At 44.7% G+C, this 23,333-nt stretch overlaps 1 protein-coding gene across 2 annotated transcripts in view; it reads left to right on the top strand.

The window, feature by feature from the left end:
* The first annotated feature begins 4,681 nt into the window (after positions 1-4,681).
* PRKAG2 (protein kinase AMP-activated non-catalytic subunit gamma 2) overlaps positions 4,682-23,333 on the top strand; it is a 458,678-nt gene continuing 440,026 nt past the window's right edge. The window contains exons 1-2 of one of the 2 annotated variants that reach the window (XM_069084042.1): positions 4,698-5,953; positions 6,131-6,246. In XM_069084042.1, coding sequence (XP_068940143.1) covers positions 6,133-6,246 — 114 coding nt within the window. In that variant the 5' untranslated portion in view covers positions 4,698-5,953; positions 6,131-6,132. Of the gene's footprint in view, positions 6,247-23,333 lie in introns of both variants that reach the window. The other variant, XM_069084051.1, reaches the window with a different exon arrangement.

Genomic DNA, 23,333 nt, shown 5'->3' with positions numbered 1-23,333 from the left:
GTTTATTTTGTTTTGCAAGGGGTGTGGTGGGGAGGGTAAAGGAAGTAAGGGAGGAGTCTAAGAAGGAAAGTATACAGTGTCTGGTACATAGCAGATAATAACTTTTTTCATTCATTCATTCATTCATTCATTCTCTCACTCAATCCTGGCCCCTAGAATCACATCACAGAAGCTGATTGATCAGCCTAGCTATTAGTTCTAACTGTAATTCTGAGTACTTAACACGGTGTAAAAAAAAAAAATCACTGAACTGCTCCAGTCCAGCTGTGCCTTTGACCTCCAGTAATATAACCTCTAGGGCAGATCATGTAAGATAGGCTAAAACCACCTTGATATTTTACCTAAGGTGTAATAATCCCCCCTATACCACAGGGATCCTTTTATAGGGGCAGGAAGGATACTTTTTTTGGTGCTTTTTTTTTGGAGGGGGAAGATAGGGCAATTGGGGTTAAGTGACTTGCCCAAGGTCACATGGCTAGTTTTGTGTTAAGCATATGAGGCCCCAATTAAACTCAGGTCCTCCTGACTCCAAGGGTCAGTGCTCTATTCACTGTGCCACCCAGGTGCCCCGGGAAGGATACTTTTTAAATTAAGGGGCAGCTAGATGGCTCATTGAATAGAGTGATGGACCTGGAGTCAGGAGTATCTGAGTTCCAATATGGCTTCAGACACTTACCAGCTATGTGACCTTGGGCAAATCACTCAACTCTCTTTGACCCAGTTTCCTCATCTGTAAAATTAGCGGGAGAAGGAAATGGCAAATCACTCTAGCCAGGAAAACCCCAAACGGGGTCCTGAGGAATCTGATATGACTGAAAAACTACTGAACAACACTTCCCAAATTAAAGGGCAGCTCGATGCCTCAGTGGATACAAAGCTGGGCCTGGAATCAGGAGGACCTGAGTTCAAATTCAGACTCAGACTAGCTGTGTGACTCTAGGCAAATGACAACCTGTGTTTGTCTTAATCCAGTGGAGAAGGAAATAGCAAATCACCCCAGTTTCTTTGCCAAGAAAAACCCACTGGACAGTATGGTCCACAGGGTCACCAAGAGTCAGACACCAGGGAACAACTTTCCAAATTGGTTGTGTGAGTGGGAAGTTAACCCACTATGCCCTAGGGCTAAACCAAAGGAAGCTGTTACAAAAGCACTTGGACGATTTCCTTGGATGATATCCCAATCTCTCCTCCCCTTTAGCCAGAGTTCTAGAGTACACACAATTGCTTCATCTCCTCCACCACTTAACATATTTCAATACCTTACTTTCTAGTTTCTATCCCACACTCTACTAAAACTGCCCCCCCCCCACCACGGTCAGCCTCTTCATTGTCAAATACAATGAGCTTTTTTTCCCCTTAATGTTTCATTATCCCAGATCTTTCTTTAATATTTCATACCCTTGACCAATGGTTCTTCAATACTAAGTCCCACCCCTGGCTTCTGTGAGTCTGTTCTCTCCTAATTTTCCTACCTGTTTCTTCCTTTGGTTTATTACCCTTCTTCTGAGCCCTGCTCATCCTTGTCTCTCAAGACTCTATGCTTAACCTTCTCCCCTGTCTGTGTCCTCCCAGCTTTCTAATCTTCAAGTATCACCTCTATACAGAAGGTTCTCAAATCTTCATACACGATCCTCATCTAACCCCTAGCTGCAGTCCAGCAACTCTATTTGGGTGCTCCACTGGTACCTTAAACTCATCAACTCCCTCCAAAAAACAACAAAAAAAGCTTGCCTATTTCTGTTGATGATGATGATTACCTTCTTCCCAGTCATGGAGGTTCAATATGTAGGAGTCTTCTTCAACCCTTATCCCACACATTCAATCAGATGCCAAATTCTTCTGCTTCTTTGTTCCAATATCAGAACTGGATAGACTGGAAAGGTTCGAAGGACTTTAAAATTGCAACAGAGGACTTTATGTTTGATCCCAGAGGTAACTAACTGGTTGCCACTGGAGTTTAGTGAATGGGAGATGGGGATGTTATGGTCGGATTTGTGCTTTGGGAAGTGGGAATAATGTTCAGTTAGGTTGGAAAGATAGATGTGGGCCAGGTTGTATAGGGCTTTAAAAGCTAAATGGGAATTTGTATTTGATTCTAGAGGTAATAGGGATCAAATGAAGTTTCTTGAGTAAGAGGGATGATAAAATTAGCTCTGAGGTTAAGAAAATCACTTGGGCAGCAATGGGTAAGATGGACTGGAATGGTGAGACACATGTCAAGGAGTAAGAGGTTGTTGCAATAGGGTAGCCAGAAGGTGAGGAGGGCCTGAACTGAAGTGGTACCTGTACAAATGAAGAGAAGGGGTCTTATCTCTGAGATGTTTTAGAGGTAGAAATGGCAAGATTTGGTAACTGGCTATGGGAGGTGAAAGTAAGTTGATGATAATATTAAGGTTATGAACCAGGAGACTAGAATAATGGCTGTACCTTCAACAAAATAAGGAAGTCTGGAAGATGGGTGAGTTTGGGGGGTAGAGTTCAGTTTTGGACCCTAAGTCTGAGATGTTTCTTGGACATTCAGTTTGAAATGTTCAATAGGCAATAAATAACGGACCTTAGACAAAAGACTGTGGCTGACTATGCAGATCTAAGTTGTCTGCATACGGATGACAAATCCACAGGAGCTGATGAGATCACTATGTATAGAGAGAAGAGAGTAGGTCCTGGATCACCTATAGTCACAACATAAATAGTGAGTTGGCAAAAGTGACTGAGCAGGAGTGGTCAGAAAAAGGGGCAATATCAGGAAAAGCTACAGAGGAGAGACTACTCAGGTAAAGAGAGTGGTCAACAATGTAAAATGTTGCAGAAATCAAGAATGAAGGGGATGGAGAAAAGACCAAATTTAGCAATCAAGAAATCACCCGTAACCTTGGAGACAGCAGTTCTTATTAAATTGTGAGATTAGGAGCCTGCTGTTTCCTTTTCTAGACCTGGTTAGATCTTTTATTATTTCTTGCTTCCTCTCTGGTATCTCTGCCAGCAATCTCTTCTTCATCACTCAAATCAATGCCTCCTGCCCCCACCTCCGATCTTCCTCTGTCACTCTCTTGCTCAAATCCCTTAGATAACTGTTGCCAATGGGATATAATACAAACCCTTTAGCCTGGAATTTAAAGCCCTCCACGACTGAGCTCCTTTCCAATCTGATTTTCCACTTCTTCTCTTTACACACATGTATTTTAACCAAGTGGGTTATTAGCTATTCCGTAATCTCCCACTTCTGCACCCTTCTCATTTCATCCCCTGTGCTTGGAATTTATTTTCTTTCTAATCAAAGCCCAAATCAGGGGCTACCAACCTCCTCTAGAAAGCTCTCTCTGATTCCCTTCTCCAGGTCCAGCACTCTATCCCCTGAGGCATCTAGATGGCTCTTACTTTAGACAGTCCTCCCCCAAAGAAGAAAGGTCCCTGTGTTGTAGAGGGGACTATTAGACGTTAGTCATAGTCACAGAGAAGTAGGATGCCCCCTTTTGCCCCAATTAACTTTACTGTAACATCATGATTCTTCATGCCCCTTAGGTAATGAGCCCTAGAGGAAGGACTGGTTTCCTTTTTTTTCTCATCTCTGAGTAGACAGCATCATGGAGAAGAGTGAAAGAGTGGGCTGGAGTCCAGACTGACATTTGCAGTGTGACCATTATATTTTTACATACACACACCCACCCCTATATAAGTATCCTCTCAGCATCAATTTTCTCCCACAAATTAGAGCTACCATTTATAATTGGGAGAAAATTCCTTTGTTAAACAAAGGATCATGTGTAAACGATTTAATTTTTATTTGTTCATCTTCAAATACTTTGCACATGGCAAGTCCTTATTAAATGTCTGTTAAACTGAATTAGGAATGTGGAGTGGAAAAGAAGCTTCTTAAAACGCACCTAAGGACTGCTAATGCATGGTCTTTGACGACCATCAATACCGCGCAAGCAGAAAGCTAGGCTCCAATGCTACCTAGGTTGGGGAAGTAGCAGCATTGTGAATGAATCCAAATGTTTCTCCTCCCATGCCTGCAATATCGTCACTCAAAGGGATACCGTATAGGAATACACTATTTATTTCTGAATGTCAACTTTACATTGCTGAATGAAGAGACTGCGGACTCGGCTTCGAAAGCCTTCGTGATGATGGGGTGACCTTTGGTAAGGGGGTAAACATCCCCCCTCCCACTAGGTGGGGAGGGGTCTTGATGCGGGAAGTCGACTGCGCCAGGATGAATTTCAGAAGCAGTGCGCCTCCCTCCCTCCTTCTAGTCCTTGTGCCTATTCAGGAGGGCACCCAGCACATCCATGGTCTCGGTAAGTACGAAACACTGACATCTCCCCTCCCTCTCAGGGAACCAGGGAAGGAGCTGAGGGGAACGTCGCAGCCTAAGAGGTAGCAGTGGTTGCCGCAGTGTTAGCTTTGCAAACACGTGGCCCTCCCAGTCCTCAGCGTAGCAGCAGCTGGCTAACCAAAGCCCTCGTACCCTCTTTGGCAGTTTCCCCACCCTTTTCCCCGGGTCTGTTGGCTACTTCAGGGCTGAGGGGCGCCCACCCGCACCGCATCTTTGCCCACACCACTGCGCCGAAATGGTCACATCGTGATGGACGGATTGCGCAACTGCTAATGGACCTGGAAGGCAAAAAAAAAAAAAAAAAAAAAAGCAGAAAACGCAAGAGCCCCAGGACGCGCTGTGCACAATTATATCCGCAGTGGAGGCGAGGGTGGCGGGCTGGATTAGGGGAGAGGAAAATCACGTATTCGGGAAGGGGGGTATTACAGAAAATTGGATTTTTCTGCAGCTAGACTGAAGGGACTGCAGCTGGGAGTGTGGGGAGGCCTGGGTTATTATCCAGTATTGTTGTTGCGGTTAGCAAGGTGTTGGGCTGGGAGCTGGGGTTAGAGGTGGGGGTGGGGGCACGGAGAAATCAATGTCTCTTCTTCACAGCTCCGGGTGCGGTAGTTTGCAGCTTGCACAGAGAGAATGCAAGCCCAGAATCAACTCTGCATCCTGCTCGGGAGCGAGAGCACAACCAGGGACCCTCGGCCACCCTGGTTGGGTGGCGTCCCCGTGGCCCCAGGCAGAAAAGCCACGACCTTGGGCTCGGAGGCTCCGGAGATATGCCTGGAGAAAGGAGGCTGTCAGAGAGAAAGTTGCATTTTCTGCGGTGCACTTCCTGTAGCGCAGCCTGCAGTCTTCCAGCCAAATTGCCTGGGTCCGCTGCTCTAGAGCCCAGGGTTTGTGTGCATGGTTGCTGCCGCTCGTGTATTCTTTCCTTAGATCGCTGCTGCTACCTGGGGTTACCGGTCGTTGGCGGATAGAGGAAAGAGCCGGTTTGGCAGGCACTGAGCAGTTGCCCTGGGTCCCCCCTCTCCCCTGCAGCGTGAGAGTAGCCCTCAAGTCCCCGCGGCTGCCGGAACTCTTCTGCTTCTAGCTAAGAGGTAGCCCAATTGCAATGAGTATTTGCATTCGCACCTCCTCCTCCTCCTCTTCCTCCTCCCCCCCGCCTCCCCCTCCTGAGAAAGGAGGACGGACCCAATTCCAGGCACCGAGCTGGTATTTATTTGCAAACTGTCTCGCGGTCGCCAGATTTGCCAATTAAGGCATAGACGCTTGGGAGGAGCTTTTCCACGACTTTTTTATTTTTGGCACCTGTCTCTTGGAATCTGCTTTTAGAGTGCAGGGTGGTGGGGGTGGTGGCGGGGTGCAGAAAATTTAACTTTACTAGAGGGGAGGAAACTTTGTCACTCCACAGGAACCCGTAAGCATGTGCAATCTGGTAGAAGAGCTCCACGCGGGGCAGCATTTTCTTTGATTTTGTGCTTTGCTCCCGATGACCCTCGCGGGAGAAAGAGGACACTTGAACTCCACGGTGGATCCTTATCGCCGCCACTTCGTGGGGTGACAGCATCGACGACGAATTACGGGCATCTCCTCCTATTCCCCTGACACCTTCGGAAGTCCCCAGTAAGAACTCACTTGCCCCAGGGCGGAGGGGAAGCGAAGTCAGAAAAGGGCACCCACGAAGCCAGCCTCCCGCTGCAAGACTAGAGGGTCGGGGGGCGGGCGGGGTAGCGGGGGGCAGAAGGCTGCTTGCTGCTGGATTCCAGGAACAAGTCACCCGGAATTAACTTCTCGTTAAAGTTATGGGAAGTGCGGCCATGGACACCAAGAAGAAGAAAGATGTTTCTAGCCCCGGAGGGAGCAGCAGCAAGAAGAGTTCCGGCCAGAAGAGGCGATCGCTGCGGGTGCACATCCCAGTGAGTCCGGCCCCCTTCCTACCCTAAACCCCTCATGCGCTGTCCCCCCAGTGCTGTCCTCCGTCTACCCGCAGGGTCCTGGCGAGCAAACAGTTAATGCAAAAGCGCCCGCGCGTCTAGGCGAGTGTGGCCCTTTGAGGAGTCAGCTCCGCAGACTCTGGAAGTGCCAGGGATAAACCCTCTATCCCCCAACCCCGACCAACCCCCCGCGTCCAGTCTTGACTCTGAGGTTGCCCGGGCCAGGGACTCGGTCGGTGTTCGTGGTTTCTGGTTGCAAAGGAGCAGATGCTTGGGTGGAGCGCGCGTGCGGAAGTGTGCCCATGTTTTGTTTTGTGTATGTGTGTGTATTTTTGTTTTGTCCCCCGTGTACAGCGCTGCATGTTTTGCTGGTGCGTACGAGCGCCCTACCTAGTGTGTGGGTGCGCCGGGGGTGTTCTCGCAGGCGAGTGGCGGCTAGCGGGTGGCTAGAAATGGCTGTATCCGGCTGCAGGGGTGTAGAAGGGAGAGGGCGCTCGTGGGAGGCTTTGAGGTTGTTTTGCAGAAGAGGGTTTTGGCTTCTGTAGAAGAAGAGGAGGAGGAGGATAGGGCGGACGTGGGCTTGCGTCCTGCGGGGGAGGAGGGAGAGGTGGGGCAGTGGGTGGAGACGGGGAGGGCGAACTGTCCGAGCCAAGGTCGGCCTCCGTCGGCTGCTCCGCCCCTTTCTAACCTCCCGGGGCTCCCACCCTGCCTTTTCTTGAGGATGAGGTGGGTGGGGCTTTCCCCACCCCCCCTTTCCCCCTCCCCCACCTCCCCACCTCCCCACCCCCCACCCCTCCAGGCCCTTTTGCCTTCCACTTCCATCCTTGCTTCACGAGCTCTACTTTGGGAGTTACGTGGGTAGCAAACGCGTGCTGCCGGTCGCACCCTTCCCCCTCTCCCCGGCCCCCAGACGTCGGCCTGCTTGTTCGGACTTTGGCGGTATCGATTTCCTCTGGAAACTAGACTTTGTTCGATCTAGAGGTGAAGCCCTTGGGGCTGGTGCCAGCGGGCTCAAACCTGTTAAGCCCCGGAGTCACATTTAAGTCTCCTCAGTGCCCTGGAAAGGAAAACTCCACACCTGGGTTTAGACCTCAGTCATTGTCAAGACTAAGGGTACTGCTGAGAGGAGGAAGAAGGGAGCTTTGAGAAGCATCATAATGTGATTGATTCTTCAGACCCTAGGGTTAAACCACCTTTGGGCATCCACCCTACACGTGTGCTCATCTTTCTCCCATGTTTATGGAGTGTTCTTGGAAAGCCATCTGGACCCTTTGCCTTGAACATCCCAGCCACAAACTACTTTACGGATAGGGTCCTGTATAGTAAAGGGCAAAGACCTAGGGTTCCAGATGTTTGTTTTGGTGGTGATGCTTGGGGTAGCAAGAAGTAATGACGTCATTAGACACCTCTTTCTCCTTCCTTGGGAAGTAGCAGCAAATGGAGGAGGCAGGACAGGTGAATGGAAGTCATATTTCACCCTTCTGAGCTCTAGGGCAGCTGTGTGACCAGGTGTACTGCAGTGACCTGTATGTGAGAGAATTTAGTTATTGGTGCTGAATTCTGTTTGTGGTTTGTTTTCTCTAAGATAAAATAAATAGTTTGTAGGTAGTTGTAAATTGTAGTTGTTACATTGCAAACATGGCTGGCAAGAAGGTTCTGCCAAGATTTTTCTATAAGATGAGAATTTTACTGGAGTACGAGTAATAATTAAACTTTGAGTTCCTCCCTCCAAGGCAGAGACCATGTCTTCTCTTATATGTACCACAATTATATATTGTGTATATATATATATATATATATATAATATGTATATATATAGTATACTGATGAGCATATAGGAGATGCTTAATAAACTTTGGGGTGACAACCACACTACACTGTTTGGTGGCAGAACTGTAGGGTTGTGCATGTAGAGTGTTCCAGGTTCCTAGTCCACTGTCCTGTCAAATAAAGTCAAACTGAAATGAAAATATGGCAAAGCAAAGACTGGAACAGAAGGTCCCAGCATGTGCAGGTTGGAACAATTCTTTTGTAAACCGGGGACAGGGACAAGCTTCCTACCAACTTCCACAAGACCCATACTAAGTGTCCAATGCCTCATGTATTCCAGCCATCATTAAACATAGTAGGTACTTTTTGGATCCAGGATCTTTTCAGTCAGTCAGTAATTTCTTTTTTCCTTCTCAGTGAGGTCCAAGGTATTGTGTTCCATCCTGGGTGGTTGGTGATGGTGGGGTGGAGGGAGAGCCTTTAACTGAATTCATTAAACCTTTATTAAGTGGCTTTAAGGCTCTTTACTAGGTTCTGGAGATGTAAAGGTGGAAGTTTCTGCTACAAAGAAGTATCATATCTGATCCTTGTTCTCAAGGATCCTACAATTTAGTTGAGAGTTTGGGGAAAAGGTAAGGCTACTACAGGAAAAGAGAGCTACTTTTATCAGGTTGTAAATAAGTGCCAGATAAATGGAATACACAGTAACTATAGGAACTGAGATAAAGGAGAGAGAACTATGGAGTGAGGGCAGGGGGATGGAATTGGAAAGAATTCAAAGAGGTCTGATGAGTTGTTCCTGAAGCACAGGTAGGGCTCAGATAATCAAGAAGTGGACTTGGATAGCATTAGTTAGGGTTGGGAGAGATTGAAGAGCAGCATACCTAAATGAGTGGAAAACTGGAGATGTAAGTGTGCCTGGTGTGTTTGGGGGGAGTAAGCAGACCTGTCTGACCAGGACTAAAGGATTTGAGTAGGTAAGCTGTAGGAGATAAAATTAGAAGGACTTTGAATGAGTAAGGAGTTTGGATTTTGTCCTGTAGGCAGTGGAGAACTATTGAAAAATTTTAAGCCTGGGCTTAAAATAACATGGTATTGGATTGTTATTTCAGTTTCCCTATGTCACCCAAGTTGGAAGTACAGTGCCTGTTCAGGAGCAGATCCCTCTGCTTGATAGCATGGGTATTTTGACCTGTTCGTTTCTGATCTGGAGCCCTTTCCACTCTCCTTAGGCAACCTGGTGGTCCCCTACTTCTGGGGACTTGTTAGATTGATGTCTGACTTAGCGCAGACACCCAGTAGGTGGTCTTAGCCCACTGCAGCTCAGAACTCCTGAGTTCAAGAGATCCACTATCCTTAGACTCCCCAGTAAAAGAGATTATAGTCATGAACCATCATGTTTGGCTGAAGCAGTATTTCAAGAAAAGTGATTCCTGGCAGCAATATGCTAAATAAATTGGAAGAGGAATCAGGGAGACAGAGGTGATAGAACTTGGTGACATTCTCCCTCCCTTCCCTCCTCCCCCCACATCCTTATCATCTCTGGAAGTCTCATTTGAGAGGCCCTGGCTTGGCAAGCTAGGTGAAACAATTGAATAAGCACCTGAATTCAAATCTGGCCTCAGACACTTACTAGTTGTGTCATCTACATTCTCCTGCCTCAATTTCCCCTGTAAGAATCTAAGCTCCTTGAGGGCAGGGACAGTTTTTTGTTTTTATTTTTATGCCCTTAGTACATTATTCAATGCTGTTTCCTTTATTGTAGGTGGGTAAGAGAAGTCAGAATGACAAAGGAGGATCCAGGCATTCTTGATGGCACTGTCAAGAGAGAGAGGAGTCTAGAAAGGGAGCTGATTTTGGGGAGGGGCATAGAGGAAGATAATGAAGGCTGTTTTAGATAATGTTGAATTTGAGGTGATCATAACTGTGTCTGGAATTATTCCATGGCTTTGGATGAGGGAGGTTTGTTTGGTCAAGAGGGAATGGGCTCTTTCTTGTCCTTATCTGTCTTGTTGTCTCTCTGGTGAAGGCAACTGTACTGTTTACAGCTGAAACTCATCATGTTACAGGCTTATCATTGTGGTTATTAATGACTGGGTCATTGGAACCTTGAGCAAGGAAACTGGAAGTAGGAGACTGAGCAGGAAGGGAGAGATTTTGAGAGAAGGGGCCAAGAGAGCAGTCTGAAGGAAGCTTAGGTAGGACTGGAGCGCTTATGGGTTGGTTGGGTTTCTCATTTCTGCACCACAGGTCATTGCTGACAGAATGCACAGGTCACTGTGCCTGCCTAGGACAGGTGTTCCAGAAAGCCTGCATAGTTACTGAAGGGAAAGGATAAAAATAGACCAAAGAACAGATGGTGGGTCAAGGAGTGTGGACAAGGTGCAATATTGGTCCAGTCTGACAGGGGCAGACTGTTTGTGGGGATGTGTGCCTACCACTTCTCTATAAAGATTGCAGGCTTCTTGAAGCTGGGAATTCTTTCTACTCTCCTCAGTGTTATTGTAATGAAATGATAACTCCTGACCAAGTAGCCCCTTAAGACATAGTTAGAGAGTCCCAGAAAAGGAAGGGGGTCTGACATGGGCATCACTGGGGCTGCGGTTCATGAACTACATTATTGTGGATACCTGTAATAAATATTTACTTATATCACTATTCAGCCCACTCTGGAAATGAATGAAATTAAATTCAGAATGGCTATGAAGGAAAATAGCCACACGGAAGAAACCAGGATGGTGTCGTTAGATTTGGCCAATCATGTTCTTTCGGCAGGCTCTTTTCTTTTTTTAGGTTTTTGTGACATTGCACACTCTTGGCTCTCCTTCTAGCTGACCATTCCTTCCAAATCTCCTTCATCGACTGTGGATGTGCCCCCAAGGCTTTGTCCTACCTAGGCCTTCTTGTCCCATATAGCCTCAGTTGGTGAGCTGGTCAGCTCTCACAGGTTCAACGATCATCTCTAATCATATGATTCCCAGATTTCTCTGCAATCCATCTATCTCCTGAGTTCTGATTCCTCAGTACCTTTTAAGACATAGCTTGAACTGAATGTCCTGCAGAAATCTCAGACTCAGCATGACCCAAACAGAACTGACTTCTTTTTCCTTCCCGTTTCTTCCCTCTTTCAGACTTCTCTGTTCTCGTCCTCCCAGTCAGCAAGGCCAGCCACTTTGGCATCTTCCCGGATGCTGGATGTGTAGCCCTGCACATCCACGGTGTTGGCAGGTCTTGCCCTTTCTCCTTTCACCGTGACACATCCTCCATAACACATCTTCCATCGGCGTCCTCTTCTCTCACTAGGCCACCACCCTAATGCAGGCCTGTTTGTCGAGTCTCCCTCCCTTCTGGTCCATCAGCTGCTAAAGTGATTTTCCTAAAACACAGGTTCAGCCACCTCAATTCTAGCAGCTCCCTATTATCTCTAAGATCAAATAGAAAATCTCATTTAAAGCCCTTCTCAACCTTGCCCCTTCCTGCCTTTCCAGTTTTCTTATACTTTACTTCTCTCCACATACTCTATGGTTCAGCTAATAAATAATAATAATAATAGCAGCATTTATATAGCAGTTAGGTGGCACAGTGGATAGAGTGCTGGGCCTGGAGTTAGGAAGATTCATCTTCCTGAGTTTAAATCTGGCCTCAGACACTTACTATTTGGTGACCCTGGAGAAGTCACTTAACCCTGTTTGCTTCAGTTTTCTCTTCTGTAAAATGAGCTGGAGAAGGGAATGGTGAAGCACTCTAGTATCTTTGCTAAGAAAACCCCAAATGGGGTTACAGAGAATTGGATGTGGCTGAAAAATGACCCAAAGCATTTATATAGCACTTGTAAGATTTGTAAAACACCATATTATATATGTATATATGCACATATACACACATACATACACACGTGTGTATACATACACACATATATACATGCACTCATACATATGCTAATTTGATCCTCACAAAAATATTTTGAGATAGGTGCTATTATTGTGCCCATTTTACTGGTGAGGAAACTGAGACACACTGAAGTTTAGACTTACCCCAGGTTGCTAGTGACCTGAGTCTGAGGTAGGATTTGAACTCCAGTCTTTCTTACTCAAGGTCCAGTACTCTGTTGACGGTGCCCCCTGGCCACACTTGGCCTTCTTACTGATCCTTTCACAGAAAACTGCTTCTCTGTGCCCTTTCTCCAGCCCTATACCTGGCATGCTCTCCCTCCCTACCTCCCCTTCCCACATTCCTTGATTTTCTCAAGACTCCATTCAAATTATGCCTTCTGCTTTTCCCAGTTGGTTCCTAGCTGCTAGTGCCTTTCCCTCTGAGATTATCTTTCATCTACTCTGTATAACTCTACTATGTGCAAATTAAGTAATATTTGTGAAACCCTTAGTCTGGCACACAATTTGTTGTTCAGTTGATTTTTTGGTTGTGGCTTTTCTTGGAAGAGATACTGGAGTGGTTTGCCATTTCCTTTTCCAGCTCTTTTTTTTTTTTTGGCAGATGTGGAAACTGAGGCAAAGAGGGTAAAGTGGTTTGCTCACAGTCACACAGCTAGTAAGTGTCTGAGGTTGGATCTGAATTTAGGAAGATGAATTTTCCTGACTCCAGGCCTGGCACTCTATCTACTTCACCACTTAGCTACCCCCTGACTCATAGTAGGTATTTAATAAATGCTTTCAACCCCTTCCTTTTCCATATGTACTTAGTTATTTACATGTTGTCTCCCCAATTAGAATGTAAGCTTCTTGAGGGCAAAAAATGTTTTTGCTTTTGTATACCTAGCACTTAGCACAGTGCCTGGAATTTCATAAATGCTTGTTGATGGACAGATTGGAAAATAGGCCTGGATTTGATCTCTTCACCAGCTTGTATTGTTTTTCTGGGGTGGGTATATAAATATGGTTATGACTGCAGCAGAGGTCCATTGGATTGGAAATTAATGATGGGATGAAAAAAATTATTAAATGCTTACTGTGTGTCAAGTACTCTGTTAAGTGCTGGGATTAAAAATATAGGGGAGCAAAGTAGACCTTACCTCAAGGGGCTTACTGGGAAAGGCAGCATGTATGGGGAGTATTTTGACTGGGAAATCAGAGGGAGTAGGGATTGGAGATATAGGGCAAATTATCGGCATGTCCTTTACAGGAATAGTGATATTGATTGAGTCAGTCATTTCTTAAGTGTAGACTCCCTGTTAGGCCCTTGGGGATACAAATACAAATCCATTCCTCTTCCTTCTGCTGTTCATCCTGGGTATGAACTGGCCGCTAGGGACCAAGAGCTCCAAGTCCAAGACAACCCTCAGGCCTGGGCAGAGAGATATTGGGCGTTAAAACAGGGCCACCCACTTGGCCCAGTGCCTACCAGAAAGCCACCATAGTTAAGTGTATGGATTTGAAGTTGGAAGGTAAGGGTTTGAACTTGTGTCATCATGGGCGAATGACTTAACGTTTAAGGTTAGGGGGTTTGTTCTTCCAGCTTCAGAATTTTGAGATATTATGAACTCCTCAGAGATACAGTGAATCCTGGGTCCCAGGAAACAGGCAGAGGAGACCTGGTTTTTGTTTCTTGGTTTGTATATCTTTCTCTTCAAGGATCTCACTGCATAAATTTGAGTGAGTCCCACAGTCCAGCCTTATGGATTATAGACTTCTTAGGTTCTTGGGTCCAGGGGTAAGACCAGAATATGTTTCAAAACCACTCTTGAATCAGCTGTTTTTGAAGCCAATCTTGAAGCACAGAGCAAGAAATATTTACTGAATGCATTTTGCTTGCTGATTCTCATCCCATGCCTGGGGCAAGTGGTGGTGGCAAATACTAAATAAATGAATTTGCAGTCCAGATGGGGAGCATGCCCAGTGAAATGATTTACATAGAAATAAGTAAATTTATGAAGGATCAGTCAGTCATTCAGAGGCTTGAAAATACAGTCCCCAGGGCCAAACTCCCTTATCTCTATCCTAAGAGTAATAACTGGGGGGAAAACAAAACAAAACAAAACAACCCAAAATACTGGGTTTGGAATCAGAGGCTCTGTATTCAAGCTCTGTTTTAACTACTTAAAGTCGAATAATCTCTTGGCTTCAGCTTCCTTTTCTGTAAAACAAGAGGGATGGGCTAAGTGAACTTTAAGGTTCCATTCTATTATTTCTACTTTATAAATTTGTTGCTATTGTTCAGTCATTTCAAATGTGTTTGCTCTTTGTGACCCCATTTGAGGTTTTCTTGGCAAAGATAGTGGAGTGGTTTACCATTTCCTTTTCCAGCTCATTTTATGGATGAGGAAACTGAGGCAAATGGGGTTAAGTGATTTGCCCAGGGTCACACTGCTAGCTACATGTCTAAGGCTGGATTTGAACTCAGGTCTAGATTCTGGGCTCATCACTCTATCCACTGAGCCATAGACACAAAGACAAAAATGAAGCAGTCTTTGTCCTCAATGATTTCATTTATCTATCACTCTAAGCTTTGCAAAAATATTTTTAAAATATCCCATTTTATCTTCACAACATTGGGAGGTAGGTGCTATTAGTACACCCATTTTACAGATGAGAAAACAGACAGAAGTTAAGTGATTTGGCCAGGGTCACTTAGCTCCCAGATCAGGATTTGTATTAAGGTTTTCCTCTCCAAGTTTGGTGTGTTTTTCCATTGTGCCACCTAGCTGTCATAATATCAACATCATAATAATAAACCTGCTCTCATTCTCTTCCTACCCAGCCTCTCTTCCTTCCTTTCCCTCTCCCTCCCTCCACTCTCTGTCTGTTTCTGTCACTCTCTTTCCCTCTGTCACCTCCTCTCTTCCCTTTTCTTCCCTATTCTATTTTCTTCTTTTCTCCCTTCCCCTCTCTCCCCTTGTCTTTCTTCCCTTATATCCCTTCCTCTCTATTCCTCTCTTCTCCTCCCCTCTCTTTCCTGACTCTCTTCCCCAACTCTTTGCCTTTTTCTTTTTCTCCTCATTCTCTCTCTCTCCCTGATCTCCATATGTTTTATACAATTTGCTTTGAAATCTTTGGATGAACAGCTCTTTATAAAAATCATATAATATTATGATTAATTCATTCATTTAGATGCTAGAATATTTTTTCACCTAAGGGACAAATATTCAAAATTTAGCTCTACCCAAATAGAATGAGTAGTACTACAGAATACACAATCTAGCTGGTGTCTTTTATGTTACCACGTTTTCTCACACATCAAAACCTTTCCTTTTATTGGCTTCAAACCTTTAATTAGGTTTTTTTTTCCTGCTTGTTTTCTTTTGATTCCAGGATGTATCAAAGCATGTTTGAATATTGTAAGGATAACTCAGAGTGTTAATAAGGATAATTGATCTGTTCCCCACCAGGCTAAAAGCTTAGGAAGATTATGACCTGTCCATAGCTTCTCTATCCTTTTAAAAAGTTCATTTCTATCAACTGCTTCAGCTGTTAATCAATTTCTACTTTTCTTAAATACTTAGGCAAATAAATGTATTCTTGATAGTTCATCTTGCTTTATTTTATTCCCTTATCATCATTTTATTTATCTCTTACCATCTGACTTAGATTGTCCTGCTATTGGAAGGACACTTCCCCAAGGTTACTGAACAGACAGACGCTCTGAACATTAGACTAAAAAGATTCTGCCCTTTTCCTACCTTTCTCCTTCAGTAATCTCTTTTTTTTGCTCCCAAATAAAGGGGTCTGTCCACTCCACCCAGCGTGGGATTTGAGTGATGCCCATTGGCCACCATTATTCTTCAGGCTCTTCTTAGGCTGGGGTAGTGTATTGGATTTGTTCAAGATCTTTTAAATCCATCAAGTCAAGTCAACTACCATGTGCTAGTCACTTTGCTAAGTGTCATCAAAAACAGTCTTGAGGCCAATACATACCAAGATCCGTGATCTGCTGAGCTTTGAGTTGAAACAGAGGCCCCAGTGTGGTTAGTTAAGTACCTGTGACCTCTCTGTGAGATTAGCATTGTTAACCTCCCTTGAAGAACCAGATAAAGTTTAACCATCAGGAAGCTTCCCTCCTACCCCCTGCCCATTCTGTTCCTCCAGTTATAAAGTGTGGCCATATTGAGAATGTGTTTCCATGATGATCCATCCTTCCTCCCATGCCCCTGAAGTTTGCATTAAACCAGGCAGGGTGATGGTTAATCCTCATTTCACTCACCTGTTTTTCTACCCACTTTGAAAATAATTTAATCTCCATTCTTTACTTCCTGTTGACAGGAAGTTCTCCTCTGCCAACTCCGAGTTTGTCACAGGCTGACCTAGCACCACAGGGCTTCTGCTAGGGCAACTGTGTTTGGATATTCCCCCAGCCTGGCAGCGAAGTTGCTGATGAACAGACAACAGGGGCCAATTTGCTCTGTGTAACTCCAGGTGTCCAGTACCTTTTTTTCCAGTATTAAAACAGAGGTACATTTAGGGCCACGGGGCTTTCTTCCAGCAGCTGTCCCAACCCTCTGTGGCTGAGTAAGGCAGGATCATGGGAGTTGTAGGAATGGAGGCTTTAGTTGATAGAAAATAGTAAGTCTCTCTTCATTTGAAAGCCTTCCTAACACAAAGCTGTCTTGATGTCTTGAGGCAGATTGTGGTCCAGCGGGTAGTTCAGATCTGGCCTCAGATTTGAACTAGCTACATGAGCTTGGACAAGTCATTAACCTCTGCCTCAGTTTCCTTGTCTAAAAAAGGAGATCATAATAGCACCTATCCCCCCTCAACTGCTATGATGATAAAATGAGATAATTTCTAAAGCAGTTTGAAAACCTTAAAGTGATATGTAAATTATTATTACCATTGTGCTGCAGGCTGTGGGCAAAAGGATACCTCAGGGCTAGGGGCTCTACTAACTTCACTTGTGGATCGATGCCATAAACATCAATGAGAGGGTTTGGTTGTGGACCTGAGGTTCATGGGAGTAAGAAATAGGGGAGGGAGAGATTGGGAAAAGAAAGAAGGATTGGTAGGAGTTATGGGTATTTCATAGGAAATTAGAAGTTTAGAGGTAGAAGGGAAAATCAAAATCAACAATCTAATCTACGTCCATTAATTTTTTTTGGCTTTTTTTATTGGAGGGCAATTGGGATAAGTGACTTGCCGAAGGTCACATGGCTAGTTTTTGTGTTAAGTGTGTGAGGCCAGATTTGAACTCAGGTCCTCCTGACTCTAGGCCAGTGCTCTATTCACTGCACCACATAGCTGCCCCATGTCCATTTTTTTACAGATGGGGAAATGACAACCCAAGAGACTGCAGCGTCATAGGAGTATGGAATCCTAGATTTAGAGCTGGAAAAGATTGGTCCCACTGGTCTCTCTGGTTAGGGAGGGCTGGCACGGGAAGCTAGCTGTGTTGTTGGCTCCTTAAGTCAGTTCTTTCCTAACCTCCTACGTGATGCTGCTGTCATCCAGGCAAGCCTGTATTTGGAGGAATCTAGACTTGGTTTTATCTTGGGGCCACAGAATCACAGAATTTTCAGAGTTGGAAGGAACCTCAGAGGCCATATAGTTTAACCCCCCAAAAGAATCTCTACTAACTACAACTCATATAAGTGATCATCTGCTTAAAGACTTGAAGACGATGGTGGGGAACCCAATGCATCCTGGGGTGGCCCATTCCATGTTTGTATATCCCTAATTGTTAGGAAGTTTTGGGTTGCCCTCACCTACCTCCCCTGCTCCAGGAATCAAATCTAAATTCTTCTCTCTATAAACTTGTTTCTCTGGGGCAAAACAAACCTGTTCCCTCTTCAGCACAACAACCTTGTACATACGTCTCTACAGGTATCATGACTCCCCGTGAGTTTTCTCTTCTTGAGGCTAAAAATGTTCAGTCCTACAGCATCCCATTCTGTTTGCCCTCCCTGGACATTCTCCAGTGAATCAGTGTCCTTTCTAACCTCCACACTGCCACAGAATTTCAAATGAGATATGATCAGCTCAGAGTCCATCAGGTCCATGACCTCTTTCTTTATTCTTGGAAGCTCTTAGTCTTGATGTGGTCCCAACTCAGGTTAGCTTTTTTGGCAGTCACATCCCATTATTGACTTATAGTGAGTTTGCACACTTTACTAAAACCCCCAGATCTTTTCCAGACAATCTGCTACTTCTCTTAGCCTGGCATCTCTTTTCCCCACCTGCTGACACACTCAGATTTATTGGTGCTCTGTCTCTGGCAAACCCAAGCTGGTGTGGGCTTGGTACTCGGGTGCCTTCAGGAGAATGAGGGCCTGTGTAAATAGAGAGAGAGCTGGCTGGTTTGGCAACCCCTCAACTCTGGCTTGCTCCCTTCTATTCATAATTGACTCTTTGCTTGGCTCTGACTTTTTTCCTCTGCCCTATTGCTAAGACTCAGTCTAGCTTTGCAGGGCAAAGAAAGAGCTCTCTGATCCTTTCAGCCTCAGCAGGACTCACTTGTCAGGCTTTTGAACTTGTGGGAGCATCTATTCTGTCTGTGTGATGGCACCCAGGCTACAACTGCCCTGTTGAGCCCCCAGGCCTCATTACCCATTTCTAAGCCAGGTGTTTGATTCACTGTGAATTATTGGGATAGCCTGAGAGTAGTATACAGACTTCTCAGGTTTTGACAGGACAGGATGCTTACAAATATAGAAACGTGATACCAAACAGTCACTTGATGGATTGCCTTCTAGTCGTGTGAATATCTGGTCACTATGATCTACAATAGAGTTTCTTAATCTTTTTTTGTATCTGTCCTGGATCTCTCTGGCAAGTCCAATGAAGCCTATGGATACTTTCTCAGAACAATATTTTTTAAATAAAATAAAACATGCAGATTTATAAAGAAAACCAATAGCTATGAAAATATTTTTTTAAAACAAGTCCACAAACCCCAGGTTAAGAAATCCTGCTCTATATTTGGTAAAAAAACAGGAGTTTTGCCAAACCAGCCAGCTCTCTCTCTTTACATCGGCCCTTATTCTCCTGAAGGTACCCGATACCAAGCCCACAACAGCTTGGGTTTGCCAAGGACAGGACAGCATATCAGTAAATCTGAGTGTGTCAGCAGGTGAGGAAGAGAGATGCCAGGCTAAGAGAACCGGCAGGGCAGTTTATCTGAAAAAGATGAGAGTTTTGGTAAAGTGAGTGGAAGACCATTAGAAAGTTGTCCCTTAGGCTTGTCTAGAATAAATTATCCCAGTTCTTTCAGTTTGTTCTCTAGTTCCTTAATAATTTAGGCATATCCAAAAGGACTCTGAATTGAGAATCAAGGGACCTAGGTTCTCAGCTCAGCCTGCAACTAACTCTGTGGACCTAAGCAAGCCATCCCTCTCTGATTCCATTTCAGCATTTAATACTCAGCAATGCTTCTAAGAGCAGCTAGCCAATGTGGTGGCTAGAGCACTGGGCTTGGAACCAGGAGTACTCATCTTAATGAGTTCAAATCTGGCCTCAGACACTTACTAGTTGTGTAACCATGGGCAAGTCCCTTCACTGTTTGCTTCAGTTTCCTCATCCATAAAGTGAACTAGAGAAGAACAGAGCAAACCTCTCCAGTATCTTTGCCAAGAAAACCCCAACTGGGGTCACAAAGAATTAGACATGATTGAAACGACTCAACAGATGCTCCCAAAGCCAACAGCTTCTTTTTCCCTTGTGGAGGAAAAATAAGAAACTGCCATGAGAGCTGTTAGGCATGGGGGAGAAGTGGCTTTCCTTTGTGCATCGGATTTTGCTTTGGCTTGTTGGCTTATTTAGGATTTCTGAAACTTCTTCTGGGCCCAGGTATGATAAAATAGTCTTCCCTAAAGTATGTGGGAAAATGCCAAGCAGCAGTACTGAAATGACATGAAAATAAGTAGCCTAACTTTATACATAGCCCCGGGAGGTAGCTAATGCATGTGTGGTTATTTCTCTTTGACAGGTGAAGAAACTAAGGCATGAAGTAGCTAAGTGACTTGTCTTAGGTCACATCAGCTCTAATGGCAGAGTTGGGATTATGACCCAAATCTTCTGATTCCCAGTTTCATGATCTTTCTGCTGCTTCTCAAAATAAATTGAGACAAGCAGCAGGTATCATTTGTCTGCCCCGTTAGGATAGGGTTAAACTTGGAAAGGGTGGCGAGCCCTGGCAGGTCGTCTCAAGCTAAAAAGGCTCCAAATATTGGTTCAGTGGTAGAACCAGAAAGCGTGTCACCAGGTGATGGAGCTTGTTAGCTATGGCACTCATAAAGACCGTCTACCAAGGCTGATGGGATGGCAGTCTGTGCTGGGGAGAGAGAAGTGACCCCTCAGCCTCATCAGTTACAGATCATTTGGAGTACTGAAGGATAATAGTTGCATGAGCCATCTACCAGGGTTATTGTAAAGAACATAGTTTGTAAACTGGAAAATGGTCTTTTTAATGATTTCGATCTTATCTGGAGCTTGCCCTGTGAACTAATTCTGTACCATTATGATTTCTCCCTTCCCTCCTTCCTTCCTTCCTTCCTTCCTTCCTTCCTTCCTTCCTTCCTTCCTTCCTTCCTTCCTTCCTTCCTTCCTTCCTTCCTTCCTTCCTTCTTCCCTCTTTCCCTCCCTTTCTTCCTCCTTTTCTCTCTCCCTCCCTTTCTTCCTCCTTTTCTCTCTCCCTCCCTCCCTTTCTCTCTCCTTCCTTAGGGCAAAGGGACAATGGATATAGCTCTGAGCCTGGAGTCAGGAAAACCTAAGTTCAAATCTAGCCTCAAACACTTAGCTGTGTGATCCTAGCAAGTCACTTAATTTCTGTCTGCCTCAGTTTCCCCAACTATAATATGGGGATAATAATAGCACCTACCATAGGTTATGTTGAGTATCAAAGAGAGTCTCTCTCTTTCTCTCTCTCATTCTCTCTCTCTCTCCCCCCCCCACGCTTGACACATAGGAGATGTTTAATAAATTTATGTTTCCTTTCTCTCTTCTGTCCTTGTATGGTTAGGGGAAGGAGGCAATGTAAAAATAACATCTCAAAGACAAGAAGTCATGAGGAGACCTTATTGTCATATCCTTTCTCTAAACCTTATCCTGTGGCAGGTGAATTCATAGTTAATTTGTGAAATTGTGAAGTGGAGGCAGGCACTCCCAGTGGGAAACAGGATGGCAATCACACTTTGATAACGGCAAAGTGTGTGTGTGTGGGGGGGGGCAGAAAGGCATACAAAGCAGCAGGACAGGTGGTGAAAGGGGCCCATAGGCGACAATGTGGAGACAGAGGATGGGATTGTGAAGGAAGAAGATGGGGAGGGAGGAAAGTCAGCATCATTCCTGTAACCATGCGTGAGAGCTGGGAGCACCAGGCAGCGTGGACCCAAGAGTTCTCAGGGGCATGAGTTTGTGGTCTGGTTTTTGATATTATTTTTTAGGGGGGAACAGACTAATTATCTTCTGTGCCACCTTCAGGTTGATTCATGAACACATCCAAATCATCTCAAAGTTGTCAGGACATCTTTAAAGTTAACATGTCCACATGTCATCTCAAAATGATCAGCATCTTTTGGTGTTCTGGAATGGCCGGATTTGTTACTTTGTAGAATTGGAAACCATGACAGCAGAGTCTAGATATCGGCCCTGATTCCACACATGTTACCATGAGGGCATTTTTGGTCAATATAGGATATAATTTGTAAACTACACTCCTTGATCTTTGGGACAGTTTGTATATGACGTCCAGGATCCCCTTTGCAATCTTATTTCCTGCCATTGCCCTTTTATACTGGCTGCTTAATATATTGACTATAAGGGGAGGTGGTCAGGGGGACCAGAACCAAGTACAATTTTAACACTATATTGATTCTGAGGACAAGATTATAGGTAAGTTCAAAGCTGTGATTTGGGAAGGGTAACTGAGACCCCAGGGCAGCTAGGTCTTGCAGTAGATAGAGTGTCCTGTCCTGGAGTCAGGAGGATTCGCTTTCCTGAGTTCAAATCTAGCCTTAGACACTTACTAGGTCTGTGACCCTGGTCAAGTCACTTAACCCTGTCTGCCTCACTTTCCTCATCTGTAAAATGAGCTGGAGAAGGAAATGGCAAACCACTCCATTATCTCTGCCAAGAAAACCTCATAGAGTTGGATATGACTGAAAAAAAATGAACAAATGGAGACACCTACAGTTCTGAAATTTAGAAGGTGCTTAGAATGCCATCCCAGTGGCCACACCCCACCGATGATCATTTTTCCTCTGGCCCCATTCTCTCAGCCTTGGTAAGGAAGACCTTCCTTCCTCTCCCCAGCTTTCCTCTGCCCATTCCCCTCTTCCTCAGCAAGGGTAGCATAGAAAATTCATTCCAATACATTGCCTTCTCCTGGTGCCTTCTCAAGTTAGTGCCCCATCTTTCCGCTAGGCTCAAAAATTCCTATTTAAAGCTTTGAGGAGGATGTAAGAAGCTTCGTATTCTTTTCCAGTTCACATTGTTGGGGCCCATCATTACCTGGACTCCAGAATTTCAACCTGTAGTTTCTTTCATTAATGACCCTCAAATAGCTTGACTTCTGCCTTTCAGGTGCAGCATATTCATTAGCTTTGTTAGACTCTCTTACTTCTTGTTAAATTAATGCATCCCATTTAGGAACCACCAAAAGCCTTCTTATCCCAATTTTCAAGACTGGAGCATTGGAAAGTCCATGAGGGTTGGTCTTCAGCAAAGGTCCCGGGCTTCCAGAGATGGAAGTTTTAAATGCCAGTATCTGTGGGGAAGGTTATGAATACATACACTTTGGTAAAAGGATATCAGATACTTTCCTGTGGGAAATGGGAAGAGGAATATCAAACTGATAGATTATTATGAATTTCATCCCATGGAAAACTGATACTGATTTGCATGGGACATAAATGAAAATGTTTTAAAATGGAATTAATTTTTTTTCACAACTATGTGACTGTTTAAGCCTTTTATAATATTTTCATATTACCAAGGTGAGGGAGCATGTGCTTTGAGATCCTTTTAATTCCCCCTACCTTTGTTTTACAGTTTAGTCAGTAAAACCTGAGGCCACTTGCATAATAGGAAGTAAACAGAGTTTGTAATTTTCTGTTTTTAAATGGGAAAAGGGAGCATGAGAACAGTGGGTTCACTCAAAGTTGGGTTAGAGCCCAAAAAAAGGGCCACCCTCCCTCTTTGACTTTGAAGACTTGGACTTTGCTCCTAACCTACCCCTTGGGCTGATGATATTAAATAAGCCTAGAGAAGAGGGTGGTGCAGTTCATTTAATAGTGTGCTGTAAGTCTTTATGCAGAGTGGAATGGGGAACTCTTTTGTTAGAGGCTGGTGGAAATAAGGGCTCTTTTGAAAGACTGGTGTAAGAGGCTGGTGTAATAATGGCCATGGTTTTGATCCAGA

Source organism: Petaurus breviceps, unplaced genomic scaffold (genome assembly GCF_028583685.1).
Source record: "Petaurus breviceps papuanus isolate PSGF00001 unplaced genomic scaffold, PetGlider_PUasm1.0 115, whole genome shotgun sequence".
In the NCBI taxonomy this organism is placed as follows: domain Eukaryota; kingdom Metazoa; phylum Chordata; class Mammalia; order Diprotodontia; family Petauridae; genus Petaurus; species Petaurus breviceps.
This window is presented reverse-complemented; position numbering and strand designations above follow the sequence as displayed.